This window comes from Manacus vitellinus, unplaced genomic scaffold (assembly GCF_001715985.3).
Source record: "Manacus vitellinus isolate BGI_N305 unplaced genomic scaffold, ASM171598v3 scaffold_14_pilon, whole genome shotgun sequence".
In the NCBI taxonomy this organism is placed as follows: Eukaryota; Metazoa; Chordata; class Aves; order Passeriformes; family Pipridae; genus Manacus; species Manacus vitellinus.
Window position 1 is genome coordinate 12,313,783 of NW_021939063.1, and position 24,530 is coordinate 12,338,312.

Consider the following 24,530-nt stretch of genomic DNA (forward strand, 5'->3'; position numbering starts at 1 on the left):
GGAGTAGGAAGTAATTAACTGTTGGGTTATGGCCACAAACAGAGACTTGATGATTGCTTACAGGACCCTCTATTCAGTGCAGACAGTCAACCAGAATATGATTTGATCTAAAATTTGAATGTCATTAGTTTTCCATATTCAAATACCTCTGAACTGTTCATTATAATCTTGCCATTAGCAATGGAATTCCAATCTTAGATGTTTATATGACGCTTACTCCTCAGGGTTGCATTCAGCAAGTGGGAGCTGAAATTTATTATCCCTCCAACTAAAGCAGGCGGCTGCCCAGGTGCACTTCACCATTTCAATGACTGCTGCAGAAGAGGGAGGAATACAGGATTATTTTGGCATAAGGTTTATTTAGAACAAGCTCAGGACAGTGCTCTTCAGTGGCTGAAAAACTACTCTTCTGCAGTCTTTAAAAAACGCAGGGCTGAGGCATGTGTTACAGAATAGAGAGGTTCACATTCTGTGGAAACCAGTTTTCATTGCTGTGATGAAAGACCAGGCCAGACATATGGAAATTTTGGGTGCTCCATCATCCAAAGGGACAAGAATCTGTGCAGATTTATAGTATGCATAGGCATGCTGAATCTACACAGAGGACGTGCAGCACCACAGGAGAAGTTTCTACAATTCATTATTTTATAAAAGGTTTCTATACAGAAGCTCTTATGTTGCAGGCTCCATCTTCCTCAGCTTCTATTTGTCATGGTTATAACGGAACATACCTCTTTTAAAAGTCACTATTTATTTCTTTCTCTGATTTTATGCTGCCACATAAAGATCTGTGATCTTTCAGAATGAGAGGTCAACAACTCCTGTCAGAGCTTTTCAGTGTGCCACAAGTCCTGCTGCATCCATTCCCACTGCTGCTTTGCCACCTTTGCCATCCGTGGGACCTGAAAGGTTGTCATCTCCCACTGGTGTGCTCATGTGGTTCAATTCACTGCTGTCTATCTCATCACCCTCTCCACAAACTGCAATTTCAGAGGACACCCATCCTTCCACCACAGCCTACCAGTGCTTCCCAGCACCAGGGGCTCTCTCAGCTGGTTCCACCTCTAACCCTCAGCTCCAAACTCAAGGTTACGTCATACACTTGCAGCTCATCTGGGGAATAAACTCACTTGTTTTCCACTTCTACCAGTACTTGGACCCTGGTTCCTTTGGCTAGACAATTATCTCCCTCTAGCACCTTTCCTTTAGGATCTCACTGCATTTCTCATCCCGAACATCAGGAGCTCACTGAGCTCACAACACCTCACCCTCGATGCCAGGAGGTGGTTTGCAGCAGTCCCCGGCCCAGCATTCCCAGAGGCATTACCTTACTCTCCACCACGGAGATGAGAATCTGCTCCATGATGCTGCTGGTGGCGGGGATGGAGGTCTGGATGTGGCCGATGATGATGCCGATGGCGACGCGGGACAGCTCGTAGCTGAGGTGGGTGTTCCTGCGCACCAGCTCGATCAGTTCGGCACCTATCGTCTTGGGCACGGAGGCCACCAGGCCACTGGGCTCTGGTGGCATCGGCTCCACTGCACCCACCTTCTTGTCCTCCAGGCAGAGGTTGCTGAAGGCGTCCAGGCTCGCCGGCGGGGCCGGAGCAGCTTTCTTCCCCTGAGAAGTCTTCTCCCCATCCACAGCGTGGGACCTCTGGGTCCCCCCATCAGCCGGCGGGGCCGGGGCAGTGCGCTTGGACTGGGGAGATTTGCTGGCCCCATCCTTTGGGGAAGTCCCGTAACGGGAATGGGACACGGGGCCGGTGTCCAAGTTGCGCGTGATCGTGGTGTGGACGCTCCGGCTCGGGACAGGGGGTGGAGTGTTGGCAGGACTGGAGGTGGCCGTTGGGAGAATGGTCTCTGACACAGAAGAAGCAGTGTACAAGGTATCCAGGGATGTCGTGCTTATAGAGGAGGCACTAGAAGCTGACCCAGGAATAATTTCAACAGCATCTGAAAGGGAACAATTAAACATGCCTTAGCAACAGCATCAAAGGAAGAGAGAAAAAAACAAATTGCTACAGCACAGTCCATTAAAAGGCTCATTGTGCATGCGACCAGAGCAGTTTAACTCCTCTTCCTGCCTCACTTATCTCAAAGCAAAATTGTACCAGTTCTCTCTGGAGCATTCCCATACAATCACCTCTTTAGAAAGGGGAAAGCAACTCTATTGAGATGAATACCCTTCAAAGGGCTTAGTGTTTTAGGAAGGGGAAGGGAGGGAGGGAGGGACAGGACTAAGGGACAGAAAAGCCTTTTCCCCCCTGGCTTAGCAAGGGCCTTTTTCTGCATTCAGGAACTAAACCCTCACTTCTGAATGATGGTGCCTCAGAATTGCAAGACACCAAAGGCTTCACACACCAGCCTGCACCTCCCTCTTGTACACACCTCATGGTTAGCACTGGTGGTGAAGGAAACACTTGACTGACAACACTTCTAGTCTCTCCCTTTCAGTACTCTCTAACATTTGATCACGAGCCCTGCAGCCCTGCTAGCACCCACTGCTTTCACAAGCCTTCACATTATTTGCTCTACTGTATTTGTCCCCCCACCTCCAGTTTTGACTAGCTCTAGCAGTGGGAGTCCCACCTTCCAAGGGAAAAAATCCACTACAAGCAAGATTTTTCTTTCTTTTAACCTGGTCTAATATACAGTTTTGGTAAGTCTTATCTGTTAGTTTCTAGTGGGCAGAAACATATCTGGGTCCTTCACTGACTATGAAAACAGTTACTTGGGCAAACAGTGGGCTATCTAGAACTTCACAAGAGCAGCTGGTGTTAGTGCTGGAAGAGAAGGAGCTGCACCCCATGGGGAGCCCAGCTCCCAGGGAAGGCAATTACTCCCCACCACACCAAAGGAAGGAGCAATGGGACAGACATTAAAAGCCTTTGCTGCACCTCTGCAGGCAACTCCAACCCTTCCTGCTCCATCAGTTCGGGGAGCCCTCCACACTCCATCCACTGCTCCACCCTAAGGCAAGCACTGCCTAGGCAGGAAAACTGTGCCCTTCACTCCCTCAGGGGTTCAGCATCCCTCTTGATCCTCCTCCTCCTCCTCGAGGACCATTCATGAATCACAGCTCCCACCATGCTTCATTAAATCAAGACAATGAGTTGAAGGAAACTGACCTTTGCAAACTCCCACTACCACAGTGAAAAATGGCTCAATACCATTAAGTACCATTAAGGAAGCTGGTGCCAGTCCCAGGTCTCAATTAACTACCTACAAGTCAATAGTTCTGCCCTGCTCCACGCAAGGGGACATGAGTGGGCTTCAGATGGGCTGTGTGTCACTAATGGCATCACCATCACAGCACAGGAGAGCACTTGGGTAAGCTGGCAGCAACTCTGCAGGATGACCACTGCCTCTGCAAGCCCAACCACACTGAAGATAGAGAAATTCCTGCCACATGGTCCTGATATGAAGTGCTCCTCCTCTGCCTGTTGGCAGCACATAGGCAGCTGTGCCCCTGGTATTATTACTGCTCCCTACAGGCACCAGCCACCAATTTTATGGAAATCCCACCACTGTACAGAGAAAGTGTCAGACAGATTGGGAGTTAAAAGCAAAACTTGAGACTGCATTAAAACCCAGTGAGCACTCCTGGTGAGCATCTCTGCACTGCAAGGGAACACTCCTTCTGCCTTGCTGCAAGATGACCATGGAGTCTGTGGGAGAAAAAGGATCTTGAACCACTGAGGTTGTGCACTGGCCAGACCAGCCACATGAGCAGGCAGAAAGTTTGCTCCTTGGAGAGCACCACAATTCCCAGGGCCACAGACACCAGAGGAGCAGGAGAATACTGTACCTGGCACCTATCCACAAGCATCAGGCTGCCCAGACTATCCCAGATCAAAGAAGGCTTGAAGAACCATAGACCACCAGCTCAGGACCATTACATTAAAACCTACAGGAATCTAGGCTATACATATGCTACAGACAGAGATATATTTATAAGGATATAAATCCTATAGGAATTTACAACATAGATTAGGATGCTCTTCTAAGCACAAAGCAAAAGCATCCAGGCATCCTGGCTGTTACGTCGCCCAGTGTTTGTTTTGTGCCTGAGATCTGGAAAGCTGTTTGTCCTTACTTTTAATGGGAGCAGCAATCTGTGCGTTCTTGCGCTTCTCCGGAGGTGGGGGGGTGACAGGAGCAGCACGCCGGGCCTGTGGTGGGATCTATAAGGAAACATTTCAGAGCAATCAAAGGAGGTTGATGATAAAGACATTCTCTGTTATGAAACCTTCCTTCACGTGTGCGTGTGTACATTTGTCCTTACATCTCTCTCATCATTCAGGGAAGTTTTCTCAGGAGGACAAATATTAATAGGCAGCTTCCTAGAAGAACAAAGCAGGACTCAAGCTGGCTTCATCCCCTCCCCGTGACAGGCAAAGCAGCCCTTGTTTAATTGCTGTGTTCAGCGACACACGGCACATACATCGTGTAGACCTGTCAAGCATTTACTCCTCCTTTATTCCAAATGCAATCCCACACACTCGCTGTGTCTCCACATTACTCTCAATAGCTCCACAGAGGCTGCAAACAGAGTGCATATTTACACACTCTTCTGGAGAGCTCCATTACATCAGCTACAAATACCCCTGCAGAAAGACAAAGCCAAGGACTGGAGACATGTAAATGCCTTTTCCATGCTTTCAGAGCTACTTCTGTTCATGCAGGGAGAAAACAGGGCTAGACCCTCTGTGCAATACTACACTACCTATAGCAAGACCTGCTGGGGAAAGCTTTTGCCAGGGAGTTGCATTAATTCTCTCCATCTGGGATTTCTCCTGTAAGTCTCTTCTTCTAGGAACGCCAAGCCAGCAGTGCACAAGCCCCAGATCCAGATTCCTACGCTCATCTTTTCCTGTCAGATCTAAACACCACGACCAGCGATATCACTTTCACCCAGAATTACTCTGCTGAGATGCAGCCTCAGGGTTAAACTGTGATCAGTAGGATGTCACTGAACACAGCAGCCAAGACAGGTGGGAACACACTGCATCAATACTCCAGTCCTCACAGCCCAACAGCTCAGGGCCAGGAGACTCAGTTTGGGACCTCTTAGGACTTGTGTGATTCAGAGCCTGCTGCCTGAAACATGTCTCTGTTTTTATGGGATATTGCAATCACTGCCTGCAGCAAAACCACCCAGGGCAGCACAGGAAGAGAAAGGAGGTGATGGCCTCAATGTCTCAGGTAACCCAGGCTGAAGCCCATTGGAATCTGTAGCAAAATTTAGTCCATTACAGGGTGAATTTTCAAGGTTTGTTTAGCTCTGGATGTGAAGTTTTTCTGTGCCTTGTCATTACTGAACAGGCCTGTAACTCCACACAGGGCACAAAGCTCTGCCACCCCACAGTGAAAATCTGAGACAGGGTCCTGAAGTGTCTCTATCTTACATAGCTCAGTACAAGGAGAATGAAAAATGTGCTTTTTCCCCCTAGATTCAGGAAGAGCAGAAACCTCCTCTGAAATGGGAGTGAAAATAAGACACTCCAGGAGCCACCTCAAATGTTCAAGACTCGATGCCAAAATCTGACAATACAGGTGAGGTGCTCACAGCCCATGACTGAACCCTATCAGACAAGTGAAGATGCAGCAGTTTGCACAAAGACTTCTTAAAAAGCATCTCTCGGTCCCTTTCTCCCACCCAACACCAAATACATCCAATCTTTTACTATGTCACTGAAGTCGCTTCTTTATGAGCCCCTTCAGCTGGTGGATTAGCACGAGACACTGCTGCAGACTCCCAGCCTGAGCTCTCTGCTCTTGTCAATCCACCCCACATTGTTCTCTGGGTGCAATGCTACATGATACTTGCATACAGCTTCAAAAATGATCCGTGTCAGTCCAAAAAGAGACTGCACAGCTGAGAGAGGCCAAGCAGATCAGGAGGGGTCTCTGCATCGCATGGTTGGCAGGCTGGTCCCAAATCCAGAAGGCTCAGCTGTGCTAAAAGCAGAGCCCTCCCTGCAGAGGGATGGAGCTGACAGCACGAGTCAGAGCTGCTTGACATGGCATGGGATTTAACAGACAGGCAGGCTCGGAGCTTAGAGCAGACGCATAACATTATTTGGAGATAGCTAGGGTTGGGTCATTCTGGAGTACTTCCATGGCCTCACTGGCTCTTCCAAATTTACCACACAAGTTTAACACAGTTATTACAGACTAATGCTTAAATTAATAGATGTACAGCTAACACTAGCTCAGCCCTGCCAGCCTCATTTAGATGGCCACGCACCACAGTCCAAGCGGCTGCGATGGGAACGTGAAGCATCACATGAATTTCCCCAATGCCTGCCCAGGCTGGGAGGTGCCACAGGGTCAGGAATCATGAGGTATAACTGATGGCCATCCCCAGCCTTCACCCCACATCCCAGCCACTGCCTGGGGCCAAGAGGAGGATGTACAACACTAACCCTCCCAAGGTAAGGGGAGAAAACATTTGTGCAGCTGCTGTGTGGAAGGTGACCATGCAGGAGTCCCTGCAGTTCAGATCCCACCTGTTCAGAGGGGAGAAGATGAGGGACCTTACCAAATGTCCAGAGGAAAGCAACTATACTTGTGTTGTATACTCCCTTTCCCTAGGCCTCTACAAGGGGGCCGTGAACTTCCCCAAATCTGCACATTTTACACATCTGCTTCCTCCCCCTTTCCGTTTTGCAGAGACTGATAGCAGAGGTTCTGTTCCCTGCACTGCTCAAGACAAGAGCTGACTCAACCATAACACTCCCATTCCCTTCCCAGCCAGGCAGGCAGAGAACACCACCACTCACTCCTTCAACTCCTGGGAACAATGCTATTACAGTAGGAACCTTTAAACAAAATAACAAAACAATAAACCAAATGAACAATCTCCCACCCACCACCTCCTCCAGGCAAACTCTGCCAAGCCAGACACACTGGTCTGCAGCAAAGGTTTCTGAGATGAGCATCACAAACCCACTGAGCATGCACAAACACAGCAGACTGACTAAAATACTCTGAGAGCCCAACCTCCTCCCTTGACAGCTGGTATGAAACTGCCCCAGCCTCCCACCTTATGCTAACTGTGGAGGAGCTGAAGAGAAACTCAGCACCACTGCCATCACCAAGTACTTCAGCCAGTTCAGCCCTGAGAGCAAAGCCACTGAGAGGAAGTTTGCACCTCAAATTTTGCTTAAGTTTTCAGATGCAAACATTGAACACACCTGAAAATCCCAAGCAGTGAAAAGCACATGCCAGACCTCTGCTTCTGCAGAGTTAGTTACAAAGTTTGGATTGCAGTAGGTCTCCTCTTAGGCTGCTGCATAACCAGTGGAAGAAAGTAATGCTGCTTCCTCCACTTTGTATATTCAAAGCACACAGGAAATCCGTTAGCTGAACTGTTAAAATCTCAAGGAGCCCTTTCAGCAGAGGGCTAAGCTGGAAACCCTTTGACTGCATCCTCAGTGCCACCCAGGCAGAAACAGTTCTTTGTCAGCCAAGGAATTTGTCTTCCTCCTTTTCTGACAAGCAACCAAACCACAGACAAATAAAGACAGGGAATCAGCATGGAGAATGGGATGTAAGGTGCTCCATTCACTCAGCCCATAATGTACAGGCTTGGGAATAGAGCTGGTTTGCCTGCCCAGGAACAAAAAAGATACCAAGGAGCAAAATGGGGTTTGTAGGGATTGATATGTTCTGCGTGAGCCAGAGCTACCTCTCATCTCCACAGACTCACAGTTCAAGTGTAAAACAAGCCTCATCTGCTTGGAGTGACAGCATATCAGTACCTTATAAACACACTGCCTCCAAACACTCAGCCCAGAGACAGGAAGAAAAACTACAATGCACATGTTCATCTCTAGGAGAAAAAAAATACCTCCGTGCTCATCCTTGCTTGGCACCTTTAGCCCTAACATCCAGCTACACCTACACAGTGAAACTGGCCACATCCTTCATCCCCAACAACTGCTACATCCGTCCTGGGCTGCTACTTTGAAGCCTCGCTGGCGCCTCACAGTAACCTTGGAACTCTGTGTCACCAAGATAAAAAAAATCTGCTCTAAATCGTATTTCCTGCAATTTACCTTTAATTCATCATGACAAGCAACGTTCAGACAAAGCGGGATCTTTAGGGTTTGTTTTTTTTTTGAGCAGTATAAATAGGCAGCCACAGCAGATAAAATGCTTAAGGACCAATGATCTTGTTGTGCAGACATAAGGGGAAAACGAAGCAGAGCTCAGTACTTGGAGGGAGTTCTGCTGCTCACGTCAAAACTGCTTTTCAAAGTATTCTCCAGGGAGCCTGCAATCCTTTTTAAAAGTTGCCAAGAGACAGCCACCCAATATAGAGTGGATCTTACATGTTACTATAAAACCACGGACCCTCAAGGATTCAAAAAAAGCATCACAAATGTAAATGGCACAGGGACCATTCCAGATTTCTTACATAGAGACACCACCACTTTACACTGCTGTACTCGCAGGCAAGCAGCACAAACGCTTGACTTGTGACTGAAGCTGCAAAGGCATTTTATTAACAGGACAAGCGATGTCACACCACCAAAGGAGGAGCCCAGAAAGTGTCCAGCCGCTGTTACCTGGTAGAGACCTTCATCCTCCTCCTCGAACTCGGTGTTTGGAAGACTGTGGTGTCGCTCGTACCCTGTCCGGCACACCCCGTTGGGCTGCCGTGCCACATCCAGATGGTGGTCGCTGGAGGACTGTGTCATAACCGTCCCCTGCGGGGTGGGAGAGTGGCTTTTGCGGGACACAGTCTCCTTCCGGTGATGGATCAGTTTTCTGAAACAGAACGATGACATCAGGAAGAGCAAAGCTCAAGGGAGCGACCGTGCTGCAACACTTAAATTGTATTTTTAACTGATTTATTGCATTTGGGTTATATATTCCAGAATGGGCTACATTACTCTGAACACCAACTCCAGTTTCATTAACAACTAAGGAAGCACTTCTGGGGGAGGAAGGAAGAGGCTTTGCAAGAGCCCATAATTTATTCATCAGTTCGCTGGAGAAAAAATGCCTCTTCCTCGGGGGAGAGTCACATATTGCATTGCAAGCTTCAGAAATTGCATGCACTTTAGAAACACTGTTCAACTGAGATTAAACCAGCGTGCCTCAGCACAGAGTGTGAGGTGTCATAGAAAAACAAAAATCCTCCCACAAGCAATTATTTGAGAACATATTAAGGACCTTCTGCCACATGCCAGCAACCCCTACAATTTCTGGTTGGTAGAGCAGAGAAAATGCAGCCAGAAAGGTTTTGGATTTCTCCTCCAAGCCTACAATGCAGCTGAGAGTTTCCTCTTCTTGGCATTCACAGGGAGAGAGGGGCAAGGCTAAAGTTCTGCTTTGCTGGACACGGTTGTCAAGAGGAGCAGCAGCAGTTGCCAGCTGGGAAGCTCAGAGTGGAGCAGTCACTTTGCAGCACAGGGGCTCAAATCAATGATGTCCAGCTTGACCCCCAAGGATAGAATCACATAAGCATCACACACTGACCACCCTCCATCCACCAGCTCTCCCAGGTGCCCGTCGTACTTACTGGAGGACATCCCTCTGCTCCAGGTTGTATTTTCCCCCATTTTTCATGGCGGCATTGTGCACAGCCTCAATGGCACGGTCAATAGACTGGAGAACCACATCTTGCTCCAGCACCTGAGAAACAACATTCCACAGGTTATTGCGCCGCTTCAGCTGAGGTTCTGTTGCACCAGAGCTTACAGCAGGAGAGACCATAGTAAGGTAAACTCCCAGAGTTTACATCTGGAAAAGAATGTCACTGTTACAAGCACCAAATTACCCTATAGGAACACCGGGGGCAGAGCTTAAGGACCATTCAGCAGCCTTGGATATTCAAGCATGCCGCAGGGAGCTTTTGAAATCCCACTGCAAAGCCCAGTTTATCCCAAACTCAATTATTCCTGTTCTTACTGCCCTGCTATGGAGCAAATACACGGCTGTGAATGTGAAAGACAGAGCTGAAATCTGGTGGCCTCCAGAGCCTGCTGACTCTGGATTTGGGTTTTTTGCTCACTTTTTTCTTAATGGCTTTTATACTTGTTTTGTAACTTGAAGTGCCTTTTCCAAATCTCCACCCAAACTGTCACAGAAACATTTATTCCTCCCGCCAGCCACTTTAGTGCTCCTTACTGCATTTAAATAAACACCATCCTTGAAACAAGAAATACCAAAGACACCATTCCCTGGGCTCACACAAGAGGCTGGGAGAGTTGTAGTGAAGGGGAACGGGAAGATAAGGCAGGTTTCTACACTTTTGACACTCTTCAAGGCTTCGTTTATCAGCAGTTGACATGCCTTCAGGAGAAAAGACCTTTACAGGACTAAGGCAGAAGGCAAAGGACACGCTGTGGAGTCTTTGCCCTGGATGCAGCAGACTCACAGGTCTCCCACAAGCTGCCACTGGTGCCTGCACTGGCCCTTTGGTCCTGCTGGTCCAGCTCCAGCCCACACACAAGGGGAGGAGGGGAATGTTTGGGCGCCAGTGCTCACTGCAGCTGTTTGAACACTAAACCCCCCTTTATCTTCACGTGCTTTGGCCCCCCTCCCTGCATCAGAGCAACTATTTATCCAGCCAAGGAACGGCTGGAATCTCATCAAGGATGCACCTTAATTGGCCTTAGGGGGCTGCAGAGCACAGAAGGCAAGCCCTCCCCACCAGGGCCAAAAGTGCCTGCCTCCATAGCACTGGCATGCAGTTTTCTGAAAACATGGTATGTATTATTTATATCCTGATTAATTGCTTAACCAAATGTGAATTAGCAGCTACCGCAGACTGTGGGGGAGAAAACAGGGTATGGATGAGAGGCCTCTTTTGCAATACTCAGCTTTGAAATATTTAGGAGGGTTTTTTCTTTTTTGTTGGTTTGTTTTCCCAAGAAAAAGAGATAGGAAAGAAAGCAACTGGGGAAAACTCAAAAAATAAAACCAAATTTGTTAAAGTATTGGGTCAAGGACAAAACCAACACTCAGAACTCAACTTTAGGATGAAGCCTCCAAGCAGCCCCATATGGCCTAGGGAGCATTTCACCACAACTACAGAACTAAGTAAGGAAACAGAGCAAAGCACATTTGAAAACATTCCAAGGAGGGTTGGAAGGAACGGCAAGTTATTTCAGAGAATTCACCTCGTTTTCTGAGAAGATAAGAGAAAATTACAGCAAGCTGCATGTTCTCTCTGGGAAGGGGGAGTGGGAGCAGTGCAGAAGCCTCCGGGGCTGCTGTCCCCAGGGGAATGCCAGTGCTGCTCCGAGCACCGCAGTCCCCCACCCTTTGCACAGCCTGCTCACGCTCCTGCAGTCCCACAGGAGCTCCCACCCCAAAATTCAACACAATTCCTTTTACAGTCTCCAAACACTGGCCCTGGTGCACTCCCTGTTGCCCTATTTGTAGTCCCTCCACATTCACCACCATCCTCTCCAAAACCAGCCCCTCCACAAGTTGCAGCCCTTTGTGCTTCCTTCTCTCACCCTCTCCATCCTGCCAGTCTTTCACACACATGGGTTTCAATCCTTTCTCAGTCTGATCATCCCAGGAAAGACTGCAGTAAAGCACTGAATCCTGCTGAACAGCTCAGCATCTCTGCCCTCCTCTGGAGGGCACATCAGCACCATCCACAGCCCACAGGAATCCACGAAGAATGGTTTGGGTTAGAAGGGACCTTAAAAATCATCTAGTTCCAACTCCCATCATGAGTAGGAATGTCACCCACTAGACCAGGTTGCCCAGAGCCCCAGTTGCACCTGGCCTTGAACACTTCCAGGGATGGGGCATCTACAACTTCTCTGGGCAACCTGTTCCAGTGCCTCATAGCTCTCCAAGTAGAGAACTTCTCTCTAACATCTAATCTAAATATCTCCTCTTCTAGTTTAAAACTGTTCCCTCCCATCACTACCTGCCTGTGTAAAGAGTCATTCTCCATCTTTTCATAAGCTCCCTTTACTGGAAGCAATGAGGTCTCCCTAAAACTTTCTCTCCCCACTCTTTCAGCCTGTCTTCATAGGGGAGGTGCTTCTATAGAGCTGCTCCTTGCTGTGCAGTGCCATTTGTTATGGAGAGGGTGCTTCCTTTCTGATAAAACACGACATCTTCACATTAATGCAACAGTGTTGTGACAACTGGCTTTTAGCTGCCATGCTCTTTCCTTTGTTTCTGCTCCCTAACCCTCCATTAACAGGGCCCTGTCAAAGGGCTGGAATAAAAAAGCAGCATTAACTTGCCACTTGCACTTCATGACATTGTTGATGCTGCTCATAAATCATCTCCTCCCTTTCTCAGCTGAGCTGGGGGGGCAGCAGGGTTGTCAGCACAAGGGCTGCCTTGCATTCTAGGTTTGTAGGACACCCAGCATTGGGGATCCCCTGAACTGTAGTCATAAACTTAAAAAATCCTGCATAGGTCATGTGGTTCGAAGGAATCCACACACTCCTCGGGTTAACCAAAATGACACTGCTTTGTTTGAGGAGGATGGATGAATACGCACGTTGCAGTTGAAAGAAGCACGGGTTGCATGGGAGCAGAAGTCAGGTTTGCCAAGGTCTCACCTATGATCTCCTCCTCCCTGGGACCCAGCAGGAGCTGGGTCCTCAGAAGCCCCACACAGCCCTGCGCTGCAATCCTGCCCCATCCCATGCTCTGGGATACAGAGGTGAAAAAACCCTGCTCATAGCAGACTAAGCTAAGGCTCACATGGAAGCACAGGAATGCAAGAAGAGGGCATTGCTGTACAGTGTGCTGTCAAAGGAGACGTACAAAGCAAAGCCCAGGAATTCAGCGGGATTTACTGGAGCTGCACGGGTGGGGGCTGGCAGAGCCCCGAGCAACCACCACAGCACGAGAGCTGTTAACTGTGTCCTTCACCAGCTACCAGCTCACCAGGCACAGCCACGCCAGCGGCTCTGGAAAGGCGGAGAAGGGGGCAGGGACAGGGCACTGATGGCAGGGGAAGGTACTGGCCCTTTTGGGGTGAGCACAGGGGTCTCCTCGGTCAGCGTGAGGTGACAGCGCCCAGGCTGTGGTCAAGGGGCTCCAACAGGGCACCACCTTCTGCCCAACGTACCATGAAGATCGAGGGGTATCTGGTGAAGTATTGATCCACATTCCTACTGGCATCTCACTCCAGAAGGGAGTGGCTGCCACCCCCTCGATCAGATATTTCTGATTTAATCAAACAAAATGCTGCAGCAGAGAAACACTGGGCTCTATAAGCAGCCTCCCACAACCTGCCTGGCTGCAGCAAGGGGCAGGGGGAGAGCAGAGCGGTGACCCTTGACAATCACAGGCCAGTCTGGCTAGGGGGCACTGGATCAGAGAACCAAGGGCACTGTCAGCACACCCTGCAGGTGACCAGCCCTGCAGGAACAAGTTACTGCTTAATTAGAGCCATGAATATCAGCCAGGAAACTGAATTTCTTCCTTCATAGCCCGGTGTAGGAGAATCACAGAAGCATCAATAAATCATTACTTCCTCGCTCCTTGCTAATAACACGAGCAAACAAAGGGTCTCCCCAGAGCCTGCGGCCCATTTCCTCCCCACCTGACCATTTCCTCCCCACCTGACGACGACAGAGCCAGACCTCAGCACTGCCCTGGGGTGCTCTGCACACCCCAGGGCAGGTGGGGAAGGATGCCTTCACCAGGGCCAAAGCCAGGCTTTTAAGAAGCATCATTACAGGATGTCTGGTGGGTATCTAAGCACAGCCAACACAGGGCATGGCCCTGCACAGGCAGGAATGCATCTACCCCCAGAGCTCACACTGCTCCCATCCTCACTGCCCCAGCAGTCATCTCCCCAAAGAGAGCACACCCGCACAGGACGTGTGGCACAGGATGATGAGACCTGACAGAAGACAATACCGGTGTCCTTGCACAAGCAGTAAAACCTCCTCTTCTGCCCTCCCGGGCCTGTTGAAAATGTTGCCCCCTCCCTCTTCGTTTTCAGTCCTTCCACACGTACCACTGGCGTTGTTTAAATGCATTCACACAGAAGAACTTGCTCAACAGTCTAGAATAATCATACCTTTCCGAGAAGCATTTTCTAGACAAACAGGTTGACAGCTGCATCAGCTCAGACAGGCTGAGCCACTCTGCATGCATGAGGCTCCCACATTTATGAAAGTGGCCCATTAATGTATGGTAGCCTTTTCTTTGCCTCCACGGGGGGCTGATACAAGAAAACATGGCTTTTTTTCCCCCTCTGCCTCCCCAGTTTTTAGTGATCAAGAGCATTTGCTCTTCTGCATGTGCAGGTGCCCTCATCCTTGCGCCTGCCTTTGGAGCCAGAAGGGTGCCCAGGCAGGGCTGCTGATCTTCACCCTCATCTCATTGCTCCAGCTCTCACAACACAACAACAAAGGACAGACAAAGTTTTGTCTCCAGTGACAGCTCAGTTTTCATGCAGCTGCACTGACATGGACCACTGGTGAAATTAGGATATTTATCCTGCTGGCGTACACAGGCACAGGCTGGTTCTTTGTTACTCAAATCAGAGAGGAACACCACCTCTTAGGTCACATGCCCTTCACCCCCAGTCACCACCAGACTCTCTGCATGCTGTATTCCTTCCAGATTTAAATGATTGTGGCACCAATTTACAAAAATCAAGTATCCTTTGTCTGCAGCAGAGTGATGTGCCAGATCCAAGTCCCCCCTTCGGGACCACAGCTCAAACAAATGGGCTGAGTTTTGGGTTTTTGCATTGCTGGGGGAAATTCAGCTGCTTTCTCTTCCCCTTTTTGCAGCCTCAATCAGAAATGTGCAGTCCCCAGGCTGTTGGCTAAGAGATATGCATTAACTTATTCTTGTCGGCACGAAGATATTGCGCCTCGCGGCACCTAAAAACACACGATAAAAACGCAAGGGAAAAACAATGGGCAACTGTCCTGGTTCCTGAGCAAATCAGATGAGAAAAGCTCCAAACAAACCTGCAGCATCTCTGACTCGCTAGCGAGCAAACAAAGACATGGCTGAGCTCTTCTGACAAAGAGGCAGCCCAGGAGCAGATCGGGAATTCCTGCTGATGCGCTGTAGTGGGTTTCTAAAGGATCGGTGTTTTTCCACTGTGTGCTGACAGTAGCTGCTCGAGCAGACAGCCTGCACAAATGGGAAATGAAGAGAAAGGGTGGCTAGGGAAAGGGCTTAAGCTGTGCAAATCAGCTAAAGCAAAAGCCAGAGCTCCTGGCAAAAGAGATACATTAACTAGGGACAGTACAGGCACGAGAGCCGTTTGGAACAAACAGAACCCTGAAGGCAGCAGAGGGATGCACAGCAGCCAAACCTCCACTGATTTCTCTCCCAAGAGCAGGCAGCTTTGGAGTCAGGGAGAAGGGGGCAGAGACAGGCTGAGGGACAGCGGAATGCATGAAACCCACCACTGCACACTTGGACTTCCCAAGGTGGAAAGGCTTCATCCCAGGTCTCTCCAGCCATGCAGACCCTGTTTACTGTCCACAATGACCAGAACTGGCCACTGATCCCTTCCCCTTGTAATTCTGTGCCTTTCAGTAACCAGAACACGTGTCTCATGCCAAAACACTCTAAAAGGATAAAACAGAGACAGAAGTTTTTGAAATAAAGTAATCAACACATAATTACAGATCTTGCTTTCTCTGCTGCCTTAATTCTGCTCTCAATGCTTCAGGGGACTTCCAGGTTCAGCCTATCCCAGGTGAACAGCCTCCAGACAACAGAGCTGCCCCTCTGTTTAGGTTTACCTGTTCAGCATCCTTTTGGCACGCAATTGTCAAGCCAAGTCAATACTGACATGATCAACATGGCATCTGTGTAGGGGAAACTTACATTTCTACTGATATATACTTATATATAAAGGATATATACACAGATATATATTATACAGGAGTTACCATCTACACTGAAAAAGAAAACTGTAGATAGCCTCTGCTTTGATGAAAGCTCAGGATTATGAACCAGGATATACCAAGGTGGAAGGAAAGACACTACAGGGAAGTGCTAGAAGTTATACTATGATTTTTAACATATTAGCACTTAAAGTTGCAAAAAAGGCCAAGAGAAGGGGCTGTGCCAGTCTTTGCAGAGTCTTCAGCTTGGCAGCCAAAGAAACAGCTACAGATGCCCTTTGCTCACTGAGATTCAGCACAGCCCCAAGATCACGTGCACACAATTAGCCCAGGTCTATAAGAAAGCCCCTCTAATAATTATGATCAAAAATACAACTAACATCTAAGTTCCCAGAATGCCGGGAAGAGTGCAAGGTGCTAATCTCAGCCCATCTTTGTTTTGATTGAGTTGGCAAAAACACGGACTGTGGGCTGAAGATCCAGTTGCAGAAACACTCTTTGCAGTTAATCAGGTTTGCCAAGCATTGCCAGGACAAGGGGCAAGGTCAGAGCCCAGAGGAAGGAACGAGTCTGGGAAACCGTGCGAGTCCAGGCTCCTCTTTTGGCATTCAGAGATGAAGGTTGAGTTTCCCTCCAAAATCTGTTTCCATAGCAAAGATTGTAGCAAAATGCCAGAAAGGTGACAATCATATGAGAGGCAGGACGAAGAAATTCAAATTTCTGCCACGTTCAAGAGAACTCTCTCCCTTCCCATTCTCCTCTGCCTTGGAGCACATTTCCAGCATATGAGGATCAAGCAAGTAAAGTCTCCAAGGTCAAGCAGAAAAAATTGCAATTAAGTTGGCAATTCAACTGATGCACAAAGACAGATGCAGAAGAGCATGTATATACATGTTAACTGAAAGGGACTTTCCTCCCGCCTGCCACAGACAGGCATTGATTTTACAGCTTGCAGTTACATGTTTGAGAAAGAGGTAATAACTTGTGATGCATCTTGCACAGGAATTAATGATTTATCAGCTTTTCTTACAAAAATCCTCCCTGTCTCATGACCAGTGCTCTGGCAAGGGTCAGAAGGCAGCACACTGCAGTTATGATGTGCTTTGGGCACAATTATCATGTTGCCCAAACCTGAAACTAAGGGCAAATTACAAGGTATTGCTTATTGACTTCACAGAAAATGGGAAAATGGAAAATTAAATGGACCTGCCATCTCAGTCCCAGTGACCATGGGAAGGCAGACCTGGCAGTGGGCACAGACATGGGCTGGGACACCAGCCAGGCATGAAGGAAAAGGGGTAAGGAGGATATTATGCAAAAAAGCACAGAACCTGTGGGCTTGGGCATGAACAACTCAAATCTGCCACATGGAGAACAAGTGCTGCTCTTTGGTATCCGCTGGGTGAACAGCCATATATATTTTATTAAAGCCACTAATGAGGGAAAAGAGCTTCCATCCTCAAGGGGCAAAGTCATCAGGAAAGTCATCAGCGAGTTTCAGACCTGGACAGATGTAAGCTGCAAACCAGACATGAATCCCCAGGATCTTTTGAGCAGCACCAGGATCAGAGCTGCCAGGCCTGGCACAGCCAAGGCTCTTTTCTGCTAAGCTGTCACTGCAAAGATGAAAACCTGCCTTGCATTACCATGAGCAAACCTCAGCGAGGCCCTGGAAAGTTTTCCCGAAAGATCATTCCAGTTGGGAGGATCAAAGGGAGCTTGCTGCTGCGGGATCAGTTAACAGCCTGGCTAGAAAACAATTTTTCTGTGTTTTGGACTCTGCATGCACAGTAAACATTGCCTCTTCTGTCACAAAGGGATACAAGCTCCCCTGCACACCCCAAAATAAAAATAAAGCCAGCAGGGCAGGATCAGAAAACATATTAACTGATACAAAAAACCCAGTGCTTGCCTCTGTAATGAGCATTTATCTTCCTCAAGTTACTGACGCATCCTACCCGAAACAGTTTATCACAGTGATGCGATCAGATCACATGTGCAACCTGCTCCAAAATAAAATGACCCACAAATCACCATATGGAAAAACCTGAGTATTTTTTTGCCAGGAGTAGAATTGCCCTAAGCAAATACAGAAAGGCTGGGTTTATGCTGCCCCTCTGCTCAAAGAGAGCGGCTCCACATTCTCCTGGATCAAAGCTCATTCCAAGGTGGAAGGATCACTTATAAACAGTACTTTTACTGTCACCCTTCACACAACTCCCAAGCACATGGGTTTGACCAAGATCCTCGAAGATTTCTCCCACTAATGTTGTTTCAGACCAGGGACCCATGAGAGAAGAACACTTAACGTTTCTCCACAGTAGGTCCTCCCAAAAAACTCATTCCCATACAATGTTCCACAGTATGGATCTCACCAGCAATTTCTCTTCTGTCCACAGCCTCCTCTGGGTCACAGGCATAGGTATTTGAAATATCAGTATTAGGAAACCCCAGGATACACCTTCTTTCCAACATTTTCAGACTGCACAGACCAGCTCCCAACAGCGTGGAGCAAATGCAGCTTTTCTGTGCTGGGCAGGTATTTCCCAAATGGGAATCCCAAACAAGTCTTCCACACAAGCAGAATGGCATGTCCAGACCCAGCAGGCTCCCTCTGGTTGCCAGGAACCTTCATGACTTAAACCTGGATACAAGAGACTCATTAAGAGACTTAAGAAGTGTGACAGCCAGGCCCCCAGTTAAAGATAACCCTCAAATGCTCATTTGTTTTCAGGTGGACCACTGTAAAGCCAAGGCAAGAAGGAACATCCTCTGGAAGAAAACAGGCATCTCTCTCACTCCCCTGCCATGTATTTCGGTAGCAATGTATTTTGACACATTCAGAGTAGCACTATCAAGCAGATGTTATTCATGCTTTTGGCTTATCAGTGCCATACACAAGAATTACACAAAGTTAGGTGTGCCAGCTAATTATACTAAAGCCATTTTAAGACCTCTGAGGGTGCAGGTGCAGGGCAGCAAGGGAAGGGGTATCAGAGGGGCTGAAATACTCCACGCAGGCTGTGCTGTCCAGAGGGAGATCATGCTAATTGGCCACAGACAAAATACCCAAGTGTGCCAATGTCCTTGTTAGCTGAGAGCTGCTCCCACAAGCACATTTATTCCTGGTAAAGTGGATGTTTCTGCTGAAGCAATCAGCACCCTGACACTCACCAAATCCAGGGGGTCAACACAATTGAGCTTTACTGGGACAATGATAAACCTAAGGCTAATTCAATACTCCAAAATAAATGAAGATACCACTGAGATCTACAGCAGTGTCTCACACTGTGGCATGTGTGATCATAAAGACAGAGCAAAAGACAAAGTAAACCCCAGAAAATTATGAACTAAAGACCCTACAGTTGCTTTTTGACTGGTAGACAGGGGAATATGATTTTTCTGTGCTGCAAAACTTCAACAGACTGACAGTTTCCATTGACCTACAAAAGTACCTTGAGAATTGCAAGTTTAGCTCTGTTTATCAGAAGAATGAGGCTAACTTGCTGCTATCTCCAGATTCAGCTCAAGAACAAATTCTGGGGTTTGTTCAGTGGACTTTTTTACCTTAAAAACAGATTAAAGGTTCAGCTGGATTTGCTGACATTTCACCTATAAGGAGGTAAGAGGTGAGTCATGGAAGAAAAGCAATTCATTAGTGTCCCACACTATCTGCAGAGGAAAACCAGCCTCTGCTTTAGCTGCAACTTAAAATCCCATCTCCTTTTGCAGCTTAGAGTGGCACAGGCTCCCCAGAAAACATGAAGAAATGGAGACAGGAAGGGAATGTCCTCTTAGGACATTGTGCTACAGGCAGCAAAACAGCCATAATCCTGTTTTCCACGCTTCCCGAGGCAGTGAACAAAAAACCTGAATTTGTTGGACTGTTCTGTTCTCATGCACAAAACTTGCTCCCAGCTCCCACAGCTCATTACAGGATCGATTTCTTCCATCCACTTCTTCACATGCCACATTCACCTGTGTCAGCATCCACCTCACTCAGTGGCACCAGGGAGAGCAAATTGCTGTATTTCAGGAAATCTTCCCAGCCCATATCAAGTGGGATCAATCCTCCAGGAAAGGAGATGGCCAGGACTCAGATCCCCTCCACCCAACCCATCTGGTGGCCCCTCCACAGACCCCTCCAGTGCACAAGGCCACCCTGGGGCAGAGAAGGTGGTGGAAGCTGCCTGACAGCAAGCAAGGGGTGACAGTAACTCTCAAGCTGCATGGTTTGCACAACCCATGTGCAAACTCTCTCTCCCCCATCCCTCTAAACTCTTCCAGGTCAGGCCTGACCACTCCTAACTCCCCCCAGCCCAGCTGTGAGAGGTTTGGGTGGTCCTTCACATCTAAAGAGCTACACAAGACCAAACACTGCCAACAGGAGTTTTGCTGGGAGAACTTTTTTGCTCATTAAGAGTGTTTAAAAGCTTTTAAAGTGACCAGAGCTCCATATCATTTTAAGATCTCAAGCTTCTGAGTAAGAGCTTGAGAATACAGACAGCTCAAATGTGTTCATGAACGTGAAGGCTCAGATGCTGCCCCACACCACTAGGCAATGCTTCTAAGGCAGCCCGAGACCATAGACAAGATGATGCTTCACAAAACTGGATGCTGGAGGGGTTTCTTTCCATCCCTGGCATAAAGATTTATACTGTGCAGGTCCCTTGATAATGACTGCACAATTATTTCAATGCAGCTGCTATCTCTTGTCATCAAGCTAGTGGAAGATAGACACATGAAATCAATTCAAAAAACAAACTAAAGGGGATGCATTTTACAGCTTAAGTCAATAAAGGTGATTCTGGGACAAAAACTTCATTACATAGAACTCAGCACTTCAAGGGACATTGTTTTTTTGATGTCAAATGGAAAAAGTCTCCAGCTACAAACACTTTGATTTGGCCAGGCTCAGAAAAACCCCTAAGCTTCTGCAATAAGTAGGTAATGAATCTTTATGATCACCATTCTTACTTGAGGTGCTGTGTTTTCATGCAATTATTCTTTTAACATGGTAAAATTTGGGTTTCCCTGATACTTGAGCTTCTCCCCAAATATTCCCCAGGGACAGCTAAGCCTAAGCATGGAGGAAAAGGGCCCACAGACCTGCCTTCTGGCAGGTCATTTGGGTGCAACTTGATGTTCAAACCACAGTGCCCCACTCTATCCACCTGCAAACACACATCCTTTCCTCGGGAGAAGGAAAAATGGTATCTTCAATCAGCCTGGAAAAGCATAGAATGCACCAAGTTTACACAAAAAGAAATTGTCACCACATCAGATTGAGAGGCCATGGAGGTTTGCATTTGTCTGCTCGGTGAAGAGCTTCAACTTGATCTCTCTAGGCAGCCATCTGGTTTTCACAGGAGCTGCCCTGGTTCTCTGGAAAACCGTCACAGCACATGCACTGAACTCGACTGACAGAGAGCCCTCCACTCTGAAAACCTGTCCACCACTGTTTCCATTCCCCACATGCAAGGAGGGGAAAGGTGCCTGCATGGTCCATCAAGGCTTTCTTCCCACCTCCAGAGGAAGGGGGTAAAGCTCAGAGGCTGAGCTCAGCCTCCTGGCCAGCAAGCTCAAGGGCAGCGGAGGGGAAGCAGGCAGCAGGAACAGTGGAAGGTGACAACCCAACCACATTAGCAGCTGTGGTGGTACAAACCCCATGGACAGGCATTCAAGACCTTTTCATCAAGACATCATCCCAGCTTCCAGGCGATTCCCGCCTCCTCGTGGGCAAGTGTCTATTTTTGCAGCTCTTGCCTCATCTTCTCCCTCAACCCTTTGTTTTTATTCAATATAATAGAAGGTTTGGAACAGGGGCCTGCCCTCAGGTTTCCATACTACTAGGTACTGTCCCCACTTGGAAAAAAACCAAGAAATAATTAATAGCTATTACTTAGAAGTGATCTAATCTGAACTTGGAACCGGTGATTTAGCAAGAAACGACCCACAGCCTGGAATTATCTAGCATGCCTAGTCCAACAGCTTGATTTATTTTTTTTTATTTTTAATTATAACTCCTGAGCAGCTGAACAAGCTAAAATATCAGCCTATGGTGGCATTTCCAGATCACAGAAAAATGTGACACAAAAATCAACACCTTGCAGACCACTCTCATGCACACCACCCAGCCTAAGCAGGGGAGAGGAACGAAGCAGTATGACAACAAACAGACCCCTATCCAAAAGCACATTCCACCAGCACGAACAGCAGCCTGAGTCAGAGGAATGGGCTCACTACCCTTGGAGCTGGGCAACACTGTCCCTTCATCTGCTCCAGACAGACAGGAGGAAGGACAATGGGCTTCGCAACTCAGTAATCAAAATGCGAGCAGCTTCCAAGGAGGAAGGGAGTGACAACTTCTTCTAAACAACTTCAACAGGCAGGCAAATAACCAGGAAAAACAAACCCATGAACTTCCCACCTCACCCTAAAAAGCACACACCGACAAAATTTTACTTCCCCTTCTCGCCTGAGGCTCGTGCAAGAAGGGAACAGGATTAGCTCTTTGTTCCCTTGGAAGGGAAACACACAGCTCTGCCACACGAGCTCTGCATTGCAGGGCATGAACACAGAAAAGCTCACATGAAGATGACCCCTCTCTCCTGCTGCAAGGGAGTAGATCTTGTCTTTGGGACAACTCTGTCTCCCTGCTAATGCTGAAAGAGCTTTCCCCAGAATAGTGCTCAATATCCCTGTGGCAAGAATGCGATGGGGGGCTAAGGAGAGTGGAGACAAACAGATGCAGTCATGAATCGTGTCCTCTGTTCCACTTCTCACATGACAAGCTTAAAAACCCTTTTCTTAAAAAAAATCAAAGGTCTTGCCATGTGATAAAAGCCAAGACAAATCAGAATTGACAAGACCTTCCTGTAAAGGTCAAAACCTCATTCATGAGCCACTGGCTGAGGAAGCAAAGCGATGTTCCTCCAGAAGCAGGACCAGGACACAATTCCTGCTATGACTCAGACCTGAGGCAATGAGGGAGCGCAGGGTCCACAGAAAGAATTTCCAGTGGATTGCCATTTCAAATGAGAATTTTTCTTCTAAATACAACGAGCATTTTGCAGCTCCAAACTCCAACTCGGAGAAAAAGCTCAAAGTGGGGTCCTCCAAAAGTGCCAGCATTTGTTTCCCTGTGGAGAAAGAGGGCCAGCCCTGCAAACAGGACCTCCCTCCCACCAAAAGTTCTCACAGCAACAGTCACACAGCAACAGCAAGTCTGGGAGGCAGTGATCACCAGCCCAGCAGGACCAGCTGATTTCCCAGTGCAACAGGAAACACTTCCAGCCCTCACAGCCCTTGCAAGTCCGCACACAAATCCATCCCTTCAGTGAAACAAACTGAGCCAACTGTTACTGCCACGGCCAAGACAAAAGCCTCAATTTAAGGTGTTGTCTCTGGAAGAAATACAATGGACATGCATTTTAATTTACAAATCTCTGCACACAGAGCTCTGTTAGAACCTGTGGTTTGTAAAATTTTGGTTACAGCATTGGCCACATGGGATGTTAGTATCTGTGAAGTCTAATTTTCTTGCAGACTATCTAATGCTGTAGTTGCATACTAAGGTTGCTTGCATTTCCCTCCTTATAAACCCCTTCTGGAATTTGTCCTTCTACCAGGGCCCAGACTGACAGCTCATGTGCTGAATACATAATCCTGTCTGGGAATGACAAAGTTTAAATCCTTCATGAGGGAGTAAATCTGGGACACTCTTATAAATTCTGTTTGTTTTTATGTACATCTAAGCTACACAAGGAAAGGAAGAAAAAGAAGGCTGCTTCTGTTCCAGAACCAAAGCTCTCCTAACAACCACTTCAACAGACAGGTTCAGCTGTTTTCCTTGTTTCAGCCATAGAAAAATGTAAATACCCACTTTATATCATAGGATTTGACCTTCCCCACAAGCATTAATATGCCTCAAGCCTTGCAAGGGATCGTAGGTCAGCAAGTGACCATGATACAGTCTTTGTCAAAGCCTTTCCCAGTATACAGGCTGTTCCAAGCATGGAGGTTACTCTTCTCTTGCAAGGAGGAGGACTCTTCACATTGTTCTCCCACCATCACTAACACAGCACATTTTTATCCAAGGACAAGCAACACAAATTCCTCCCTGCTCTTCAGTGTCTTGCTCCCTCTGTACTTCACACAGAGTAACAATTACAAGAAAATCAATTTCCATGAACTTTCTGGTTTGTTGGTTTCAACACAAATCTCTCCTCCTCTGTTTTGTTTCTGTTTTTTTCTAGTTAAGAGTCCACCTGACAGGATGCTGGAAATCCTGAAAGGAAACAAAAGTGTGACTGTGGGAAGAGATGCACAAGCACAAACACAAAGCAGGATGCTCCTAGAACTGCCAGTTCTTCCCATTGCAACAAGAAGGTGATCATCATCCAGATGTAAACCAGGGAAGAAAGTCTAGCCATCTTCTGATGAAAAGCATTCAAAAACCATACAGTAGGCAGCCAAAAAAAAAAAGTAAAACAATCACAGATTTGATCAGTAAAATTGCAAGATAACAGCAGGTCAACACTTGTGCAACATGGTGAAAGGCTCATGGCAAGCCCAGCACTAGAAAGCAGGGGTGCTTTCTAGTAAAGCTCCTGGCAGACACTGCAACCCCACAGGGAAGCCAGGAACCAGATTGTGTCTGTCTGCTCTGGAAAAGTGACTTTCCAAAGGCCGAGGAGA

The 24,530-nt window shown here is 47.7% G+C and overlaps 1 protein-coding gene across 1 annotated transcript in view; it reads right to left on the minus strand.

Annotated features, from left to right (window-relative positions):
* NCKIPSD (NCK interacting protein with SH3 domain) overlaps positions 1–9,648 on the minus strand; it is a 29,976-nt gene extending 20,328 nt beyond the window's left edge. Inside the window, exons 1-4 of the mRNA XM_018068477.3 lie at positions 9,539–9,648; positions 8,580–8,781; positions 4,100–4,187; positions 1,328–1,956 (exon numbers count right to left, since the gene is read on the minus strand). Of these exons, the coding sequence (XP_017923966.1) occupies positions 1,328–1,956; positions 4,100–4,187; positions 8,580–8,781; positions 9,539–9,585 (966 nt within the window). The 5' untranslated portion in view covers positions 9,586–9,648. The remainder of the gene's footprint in view (positions 1–1,327; positions 1,957–4,099; positions 4,188–8,579; positions 8,782–9,538) is intronic.
* Positions 9,649–24,530: the final 14,882 nt, after the last annotated feature.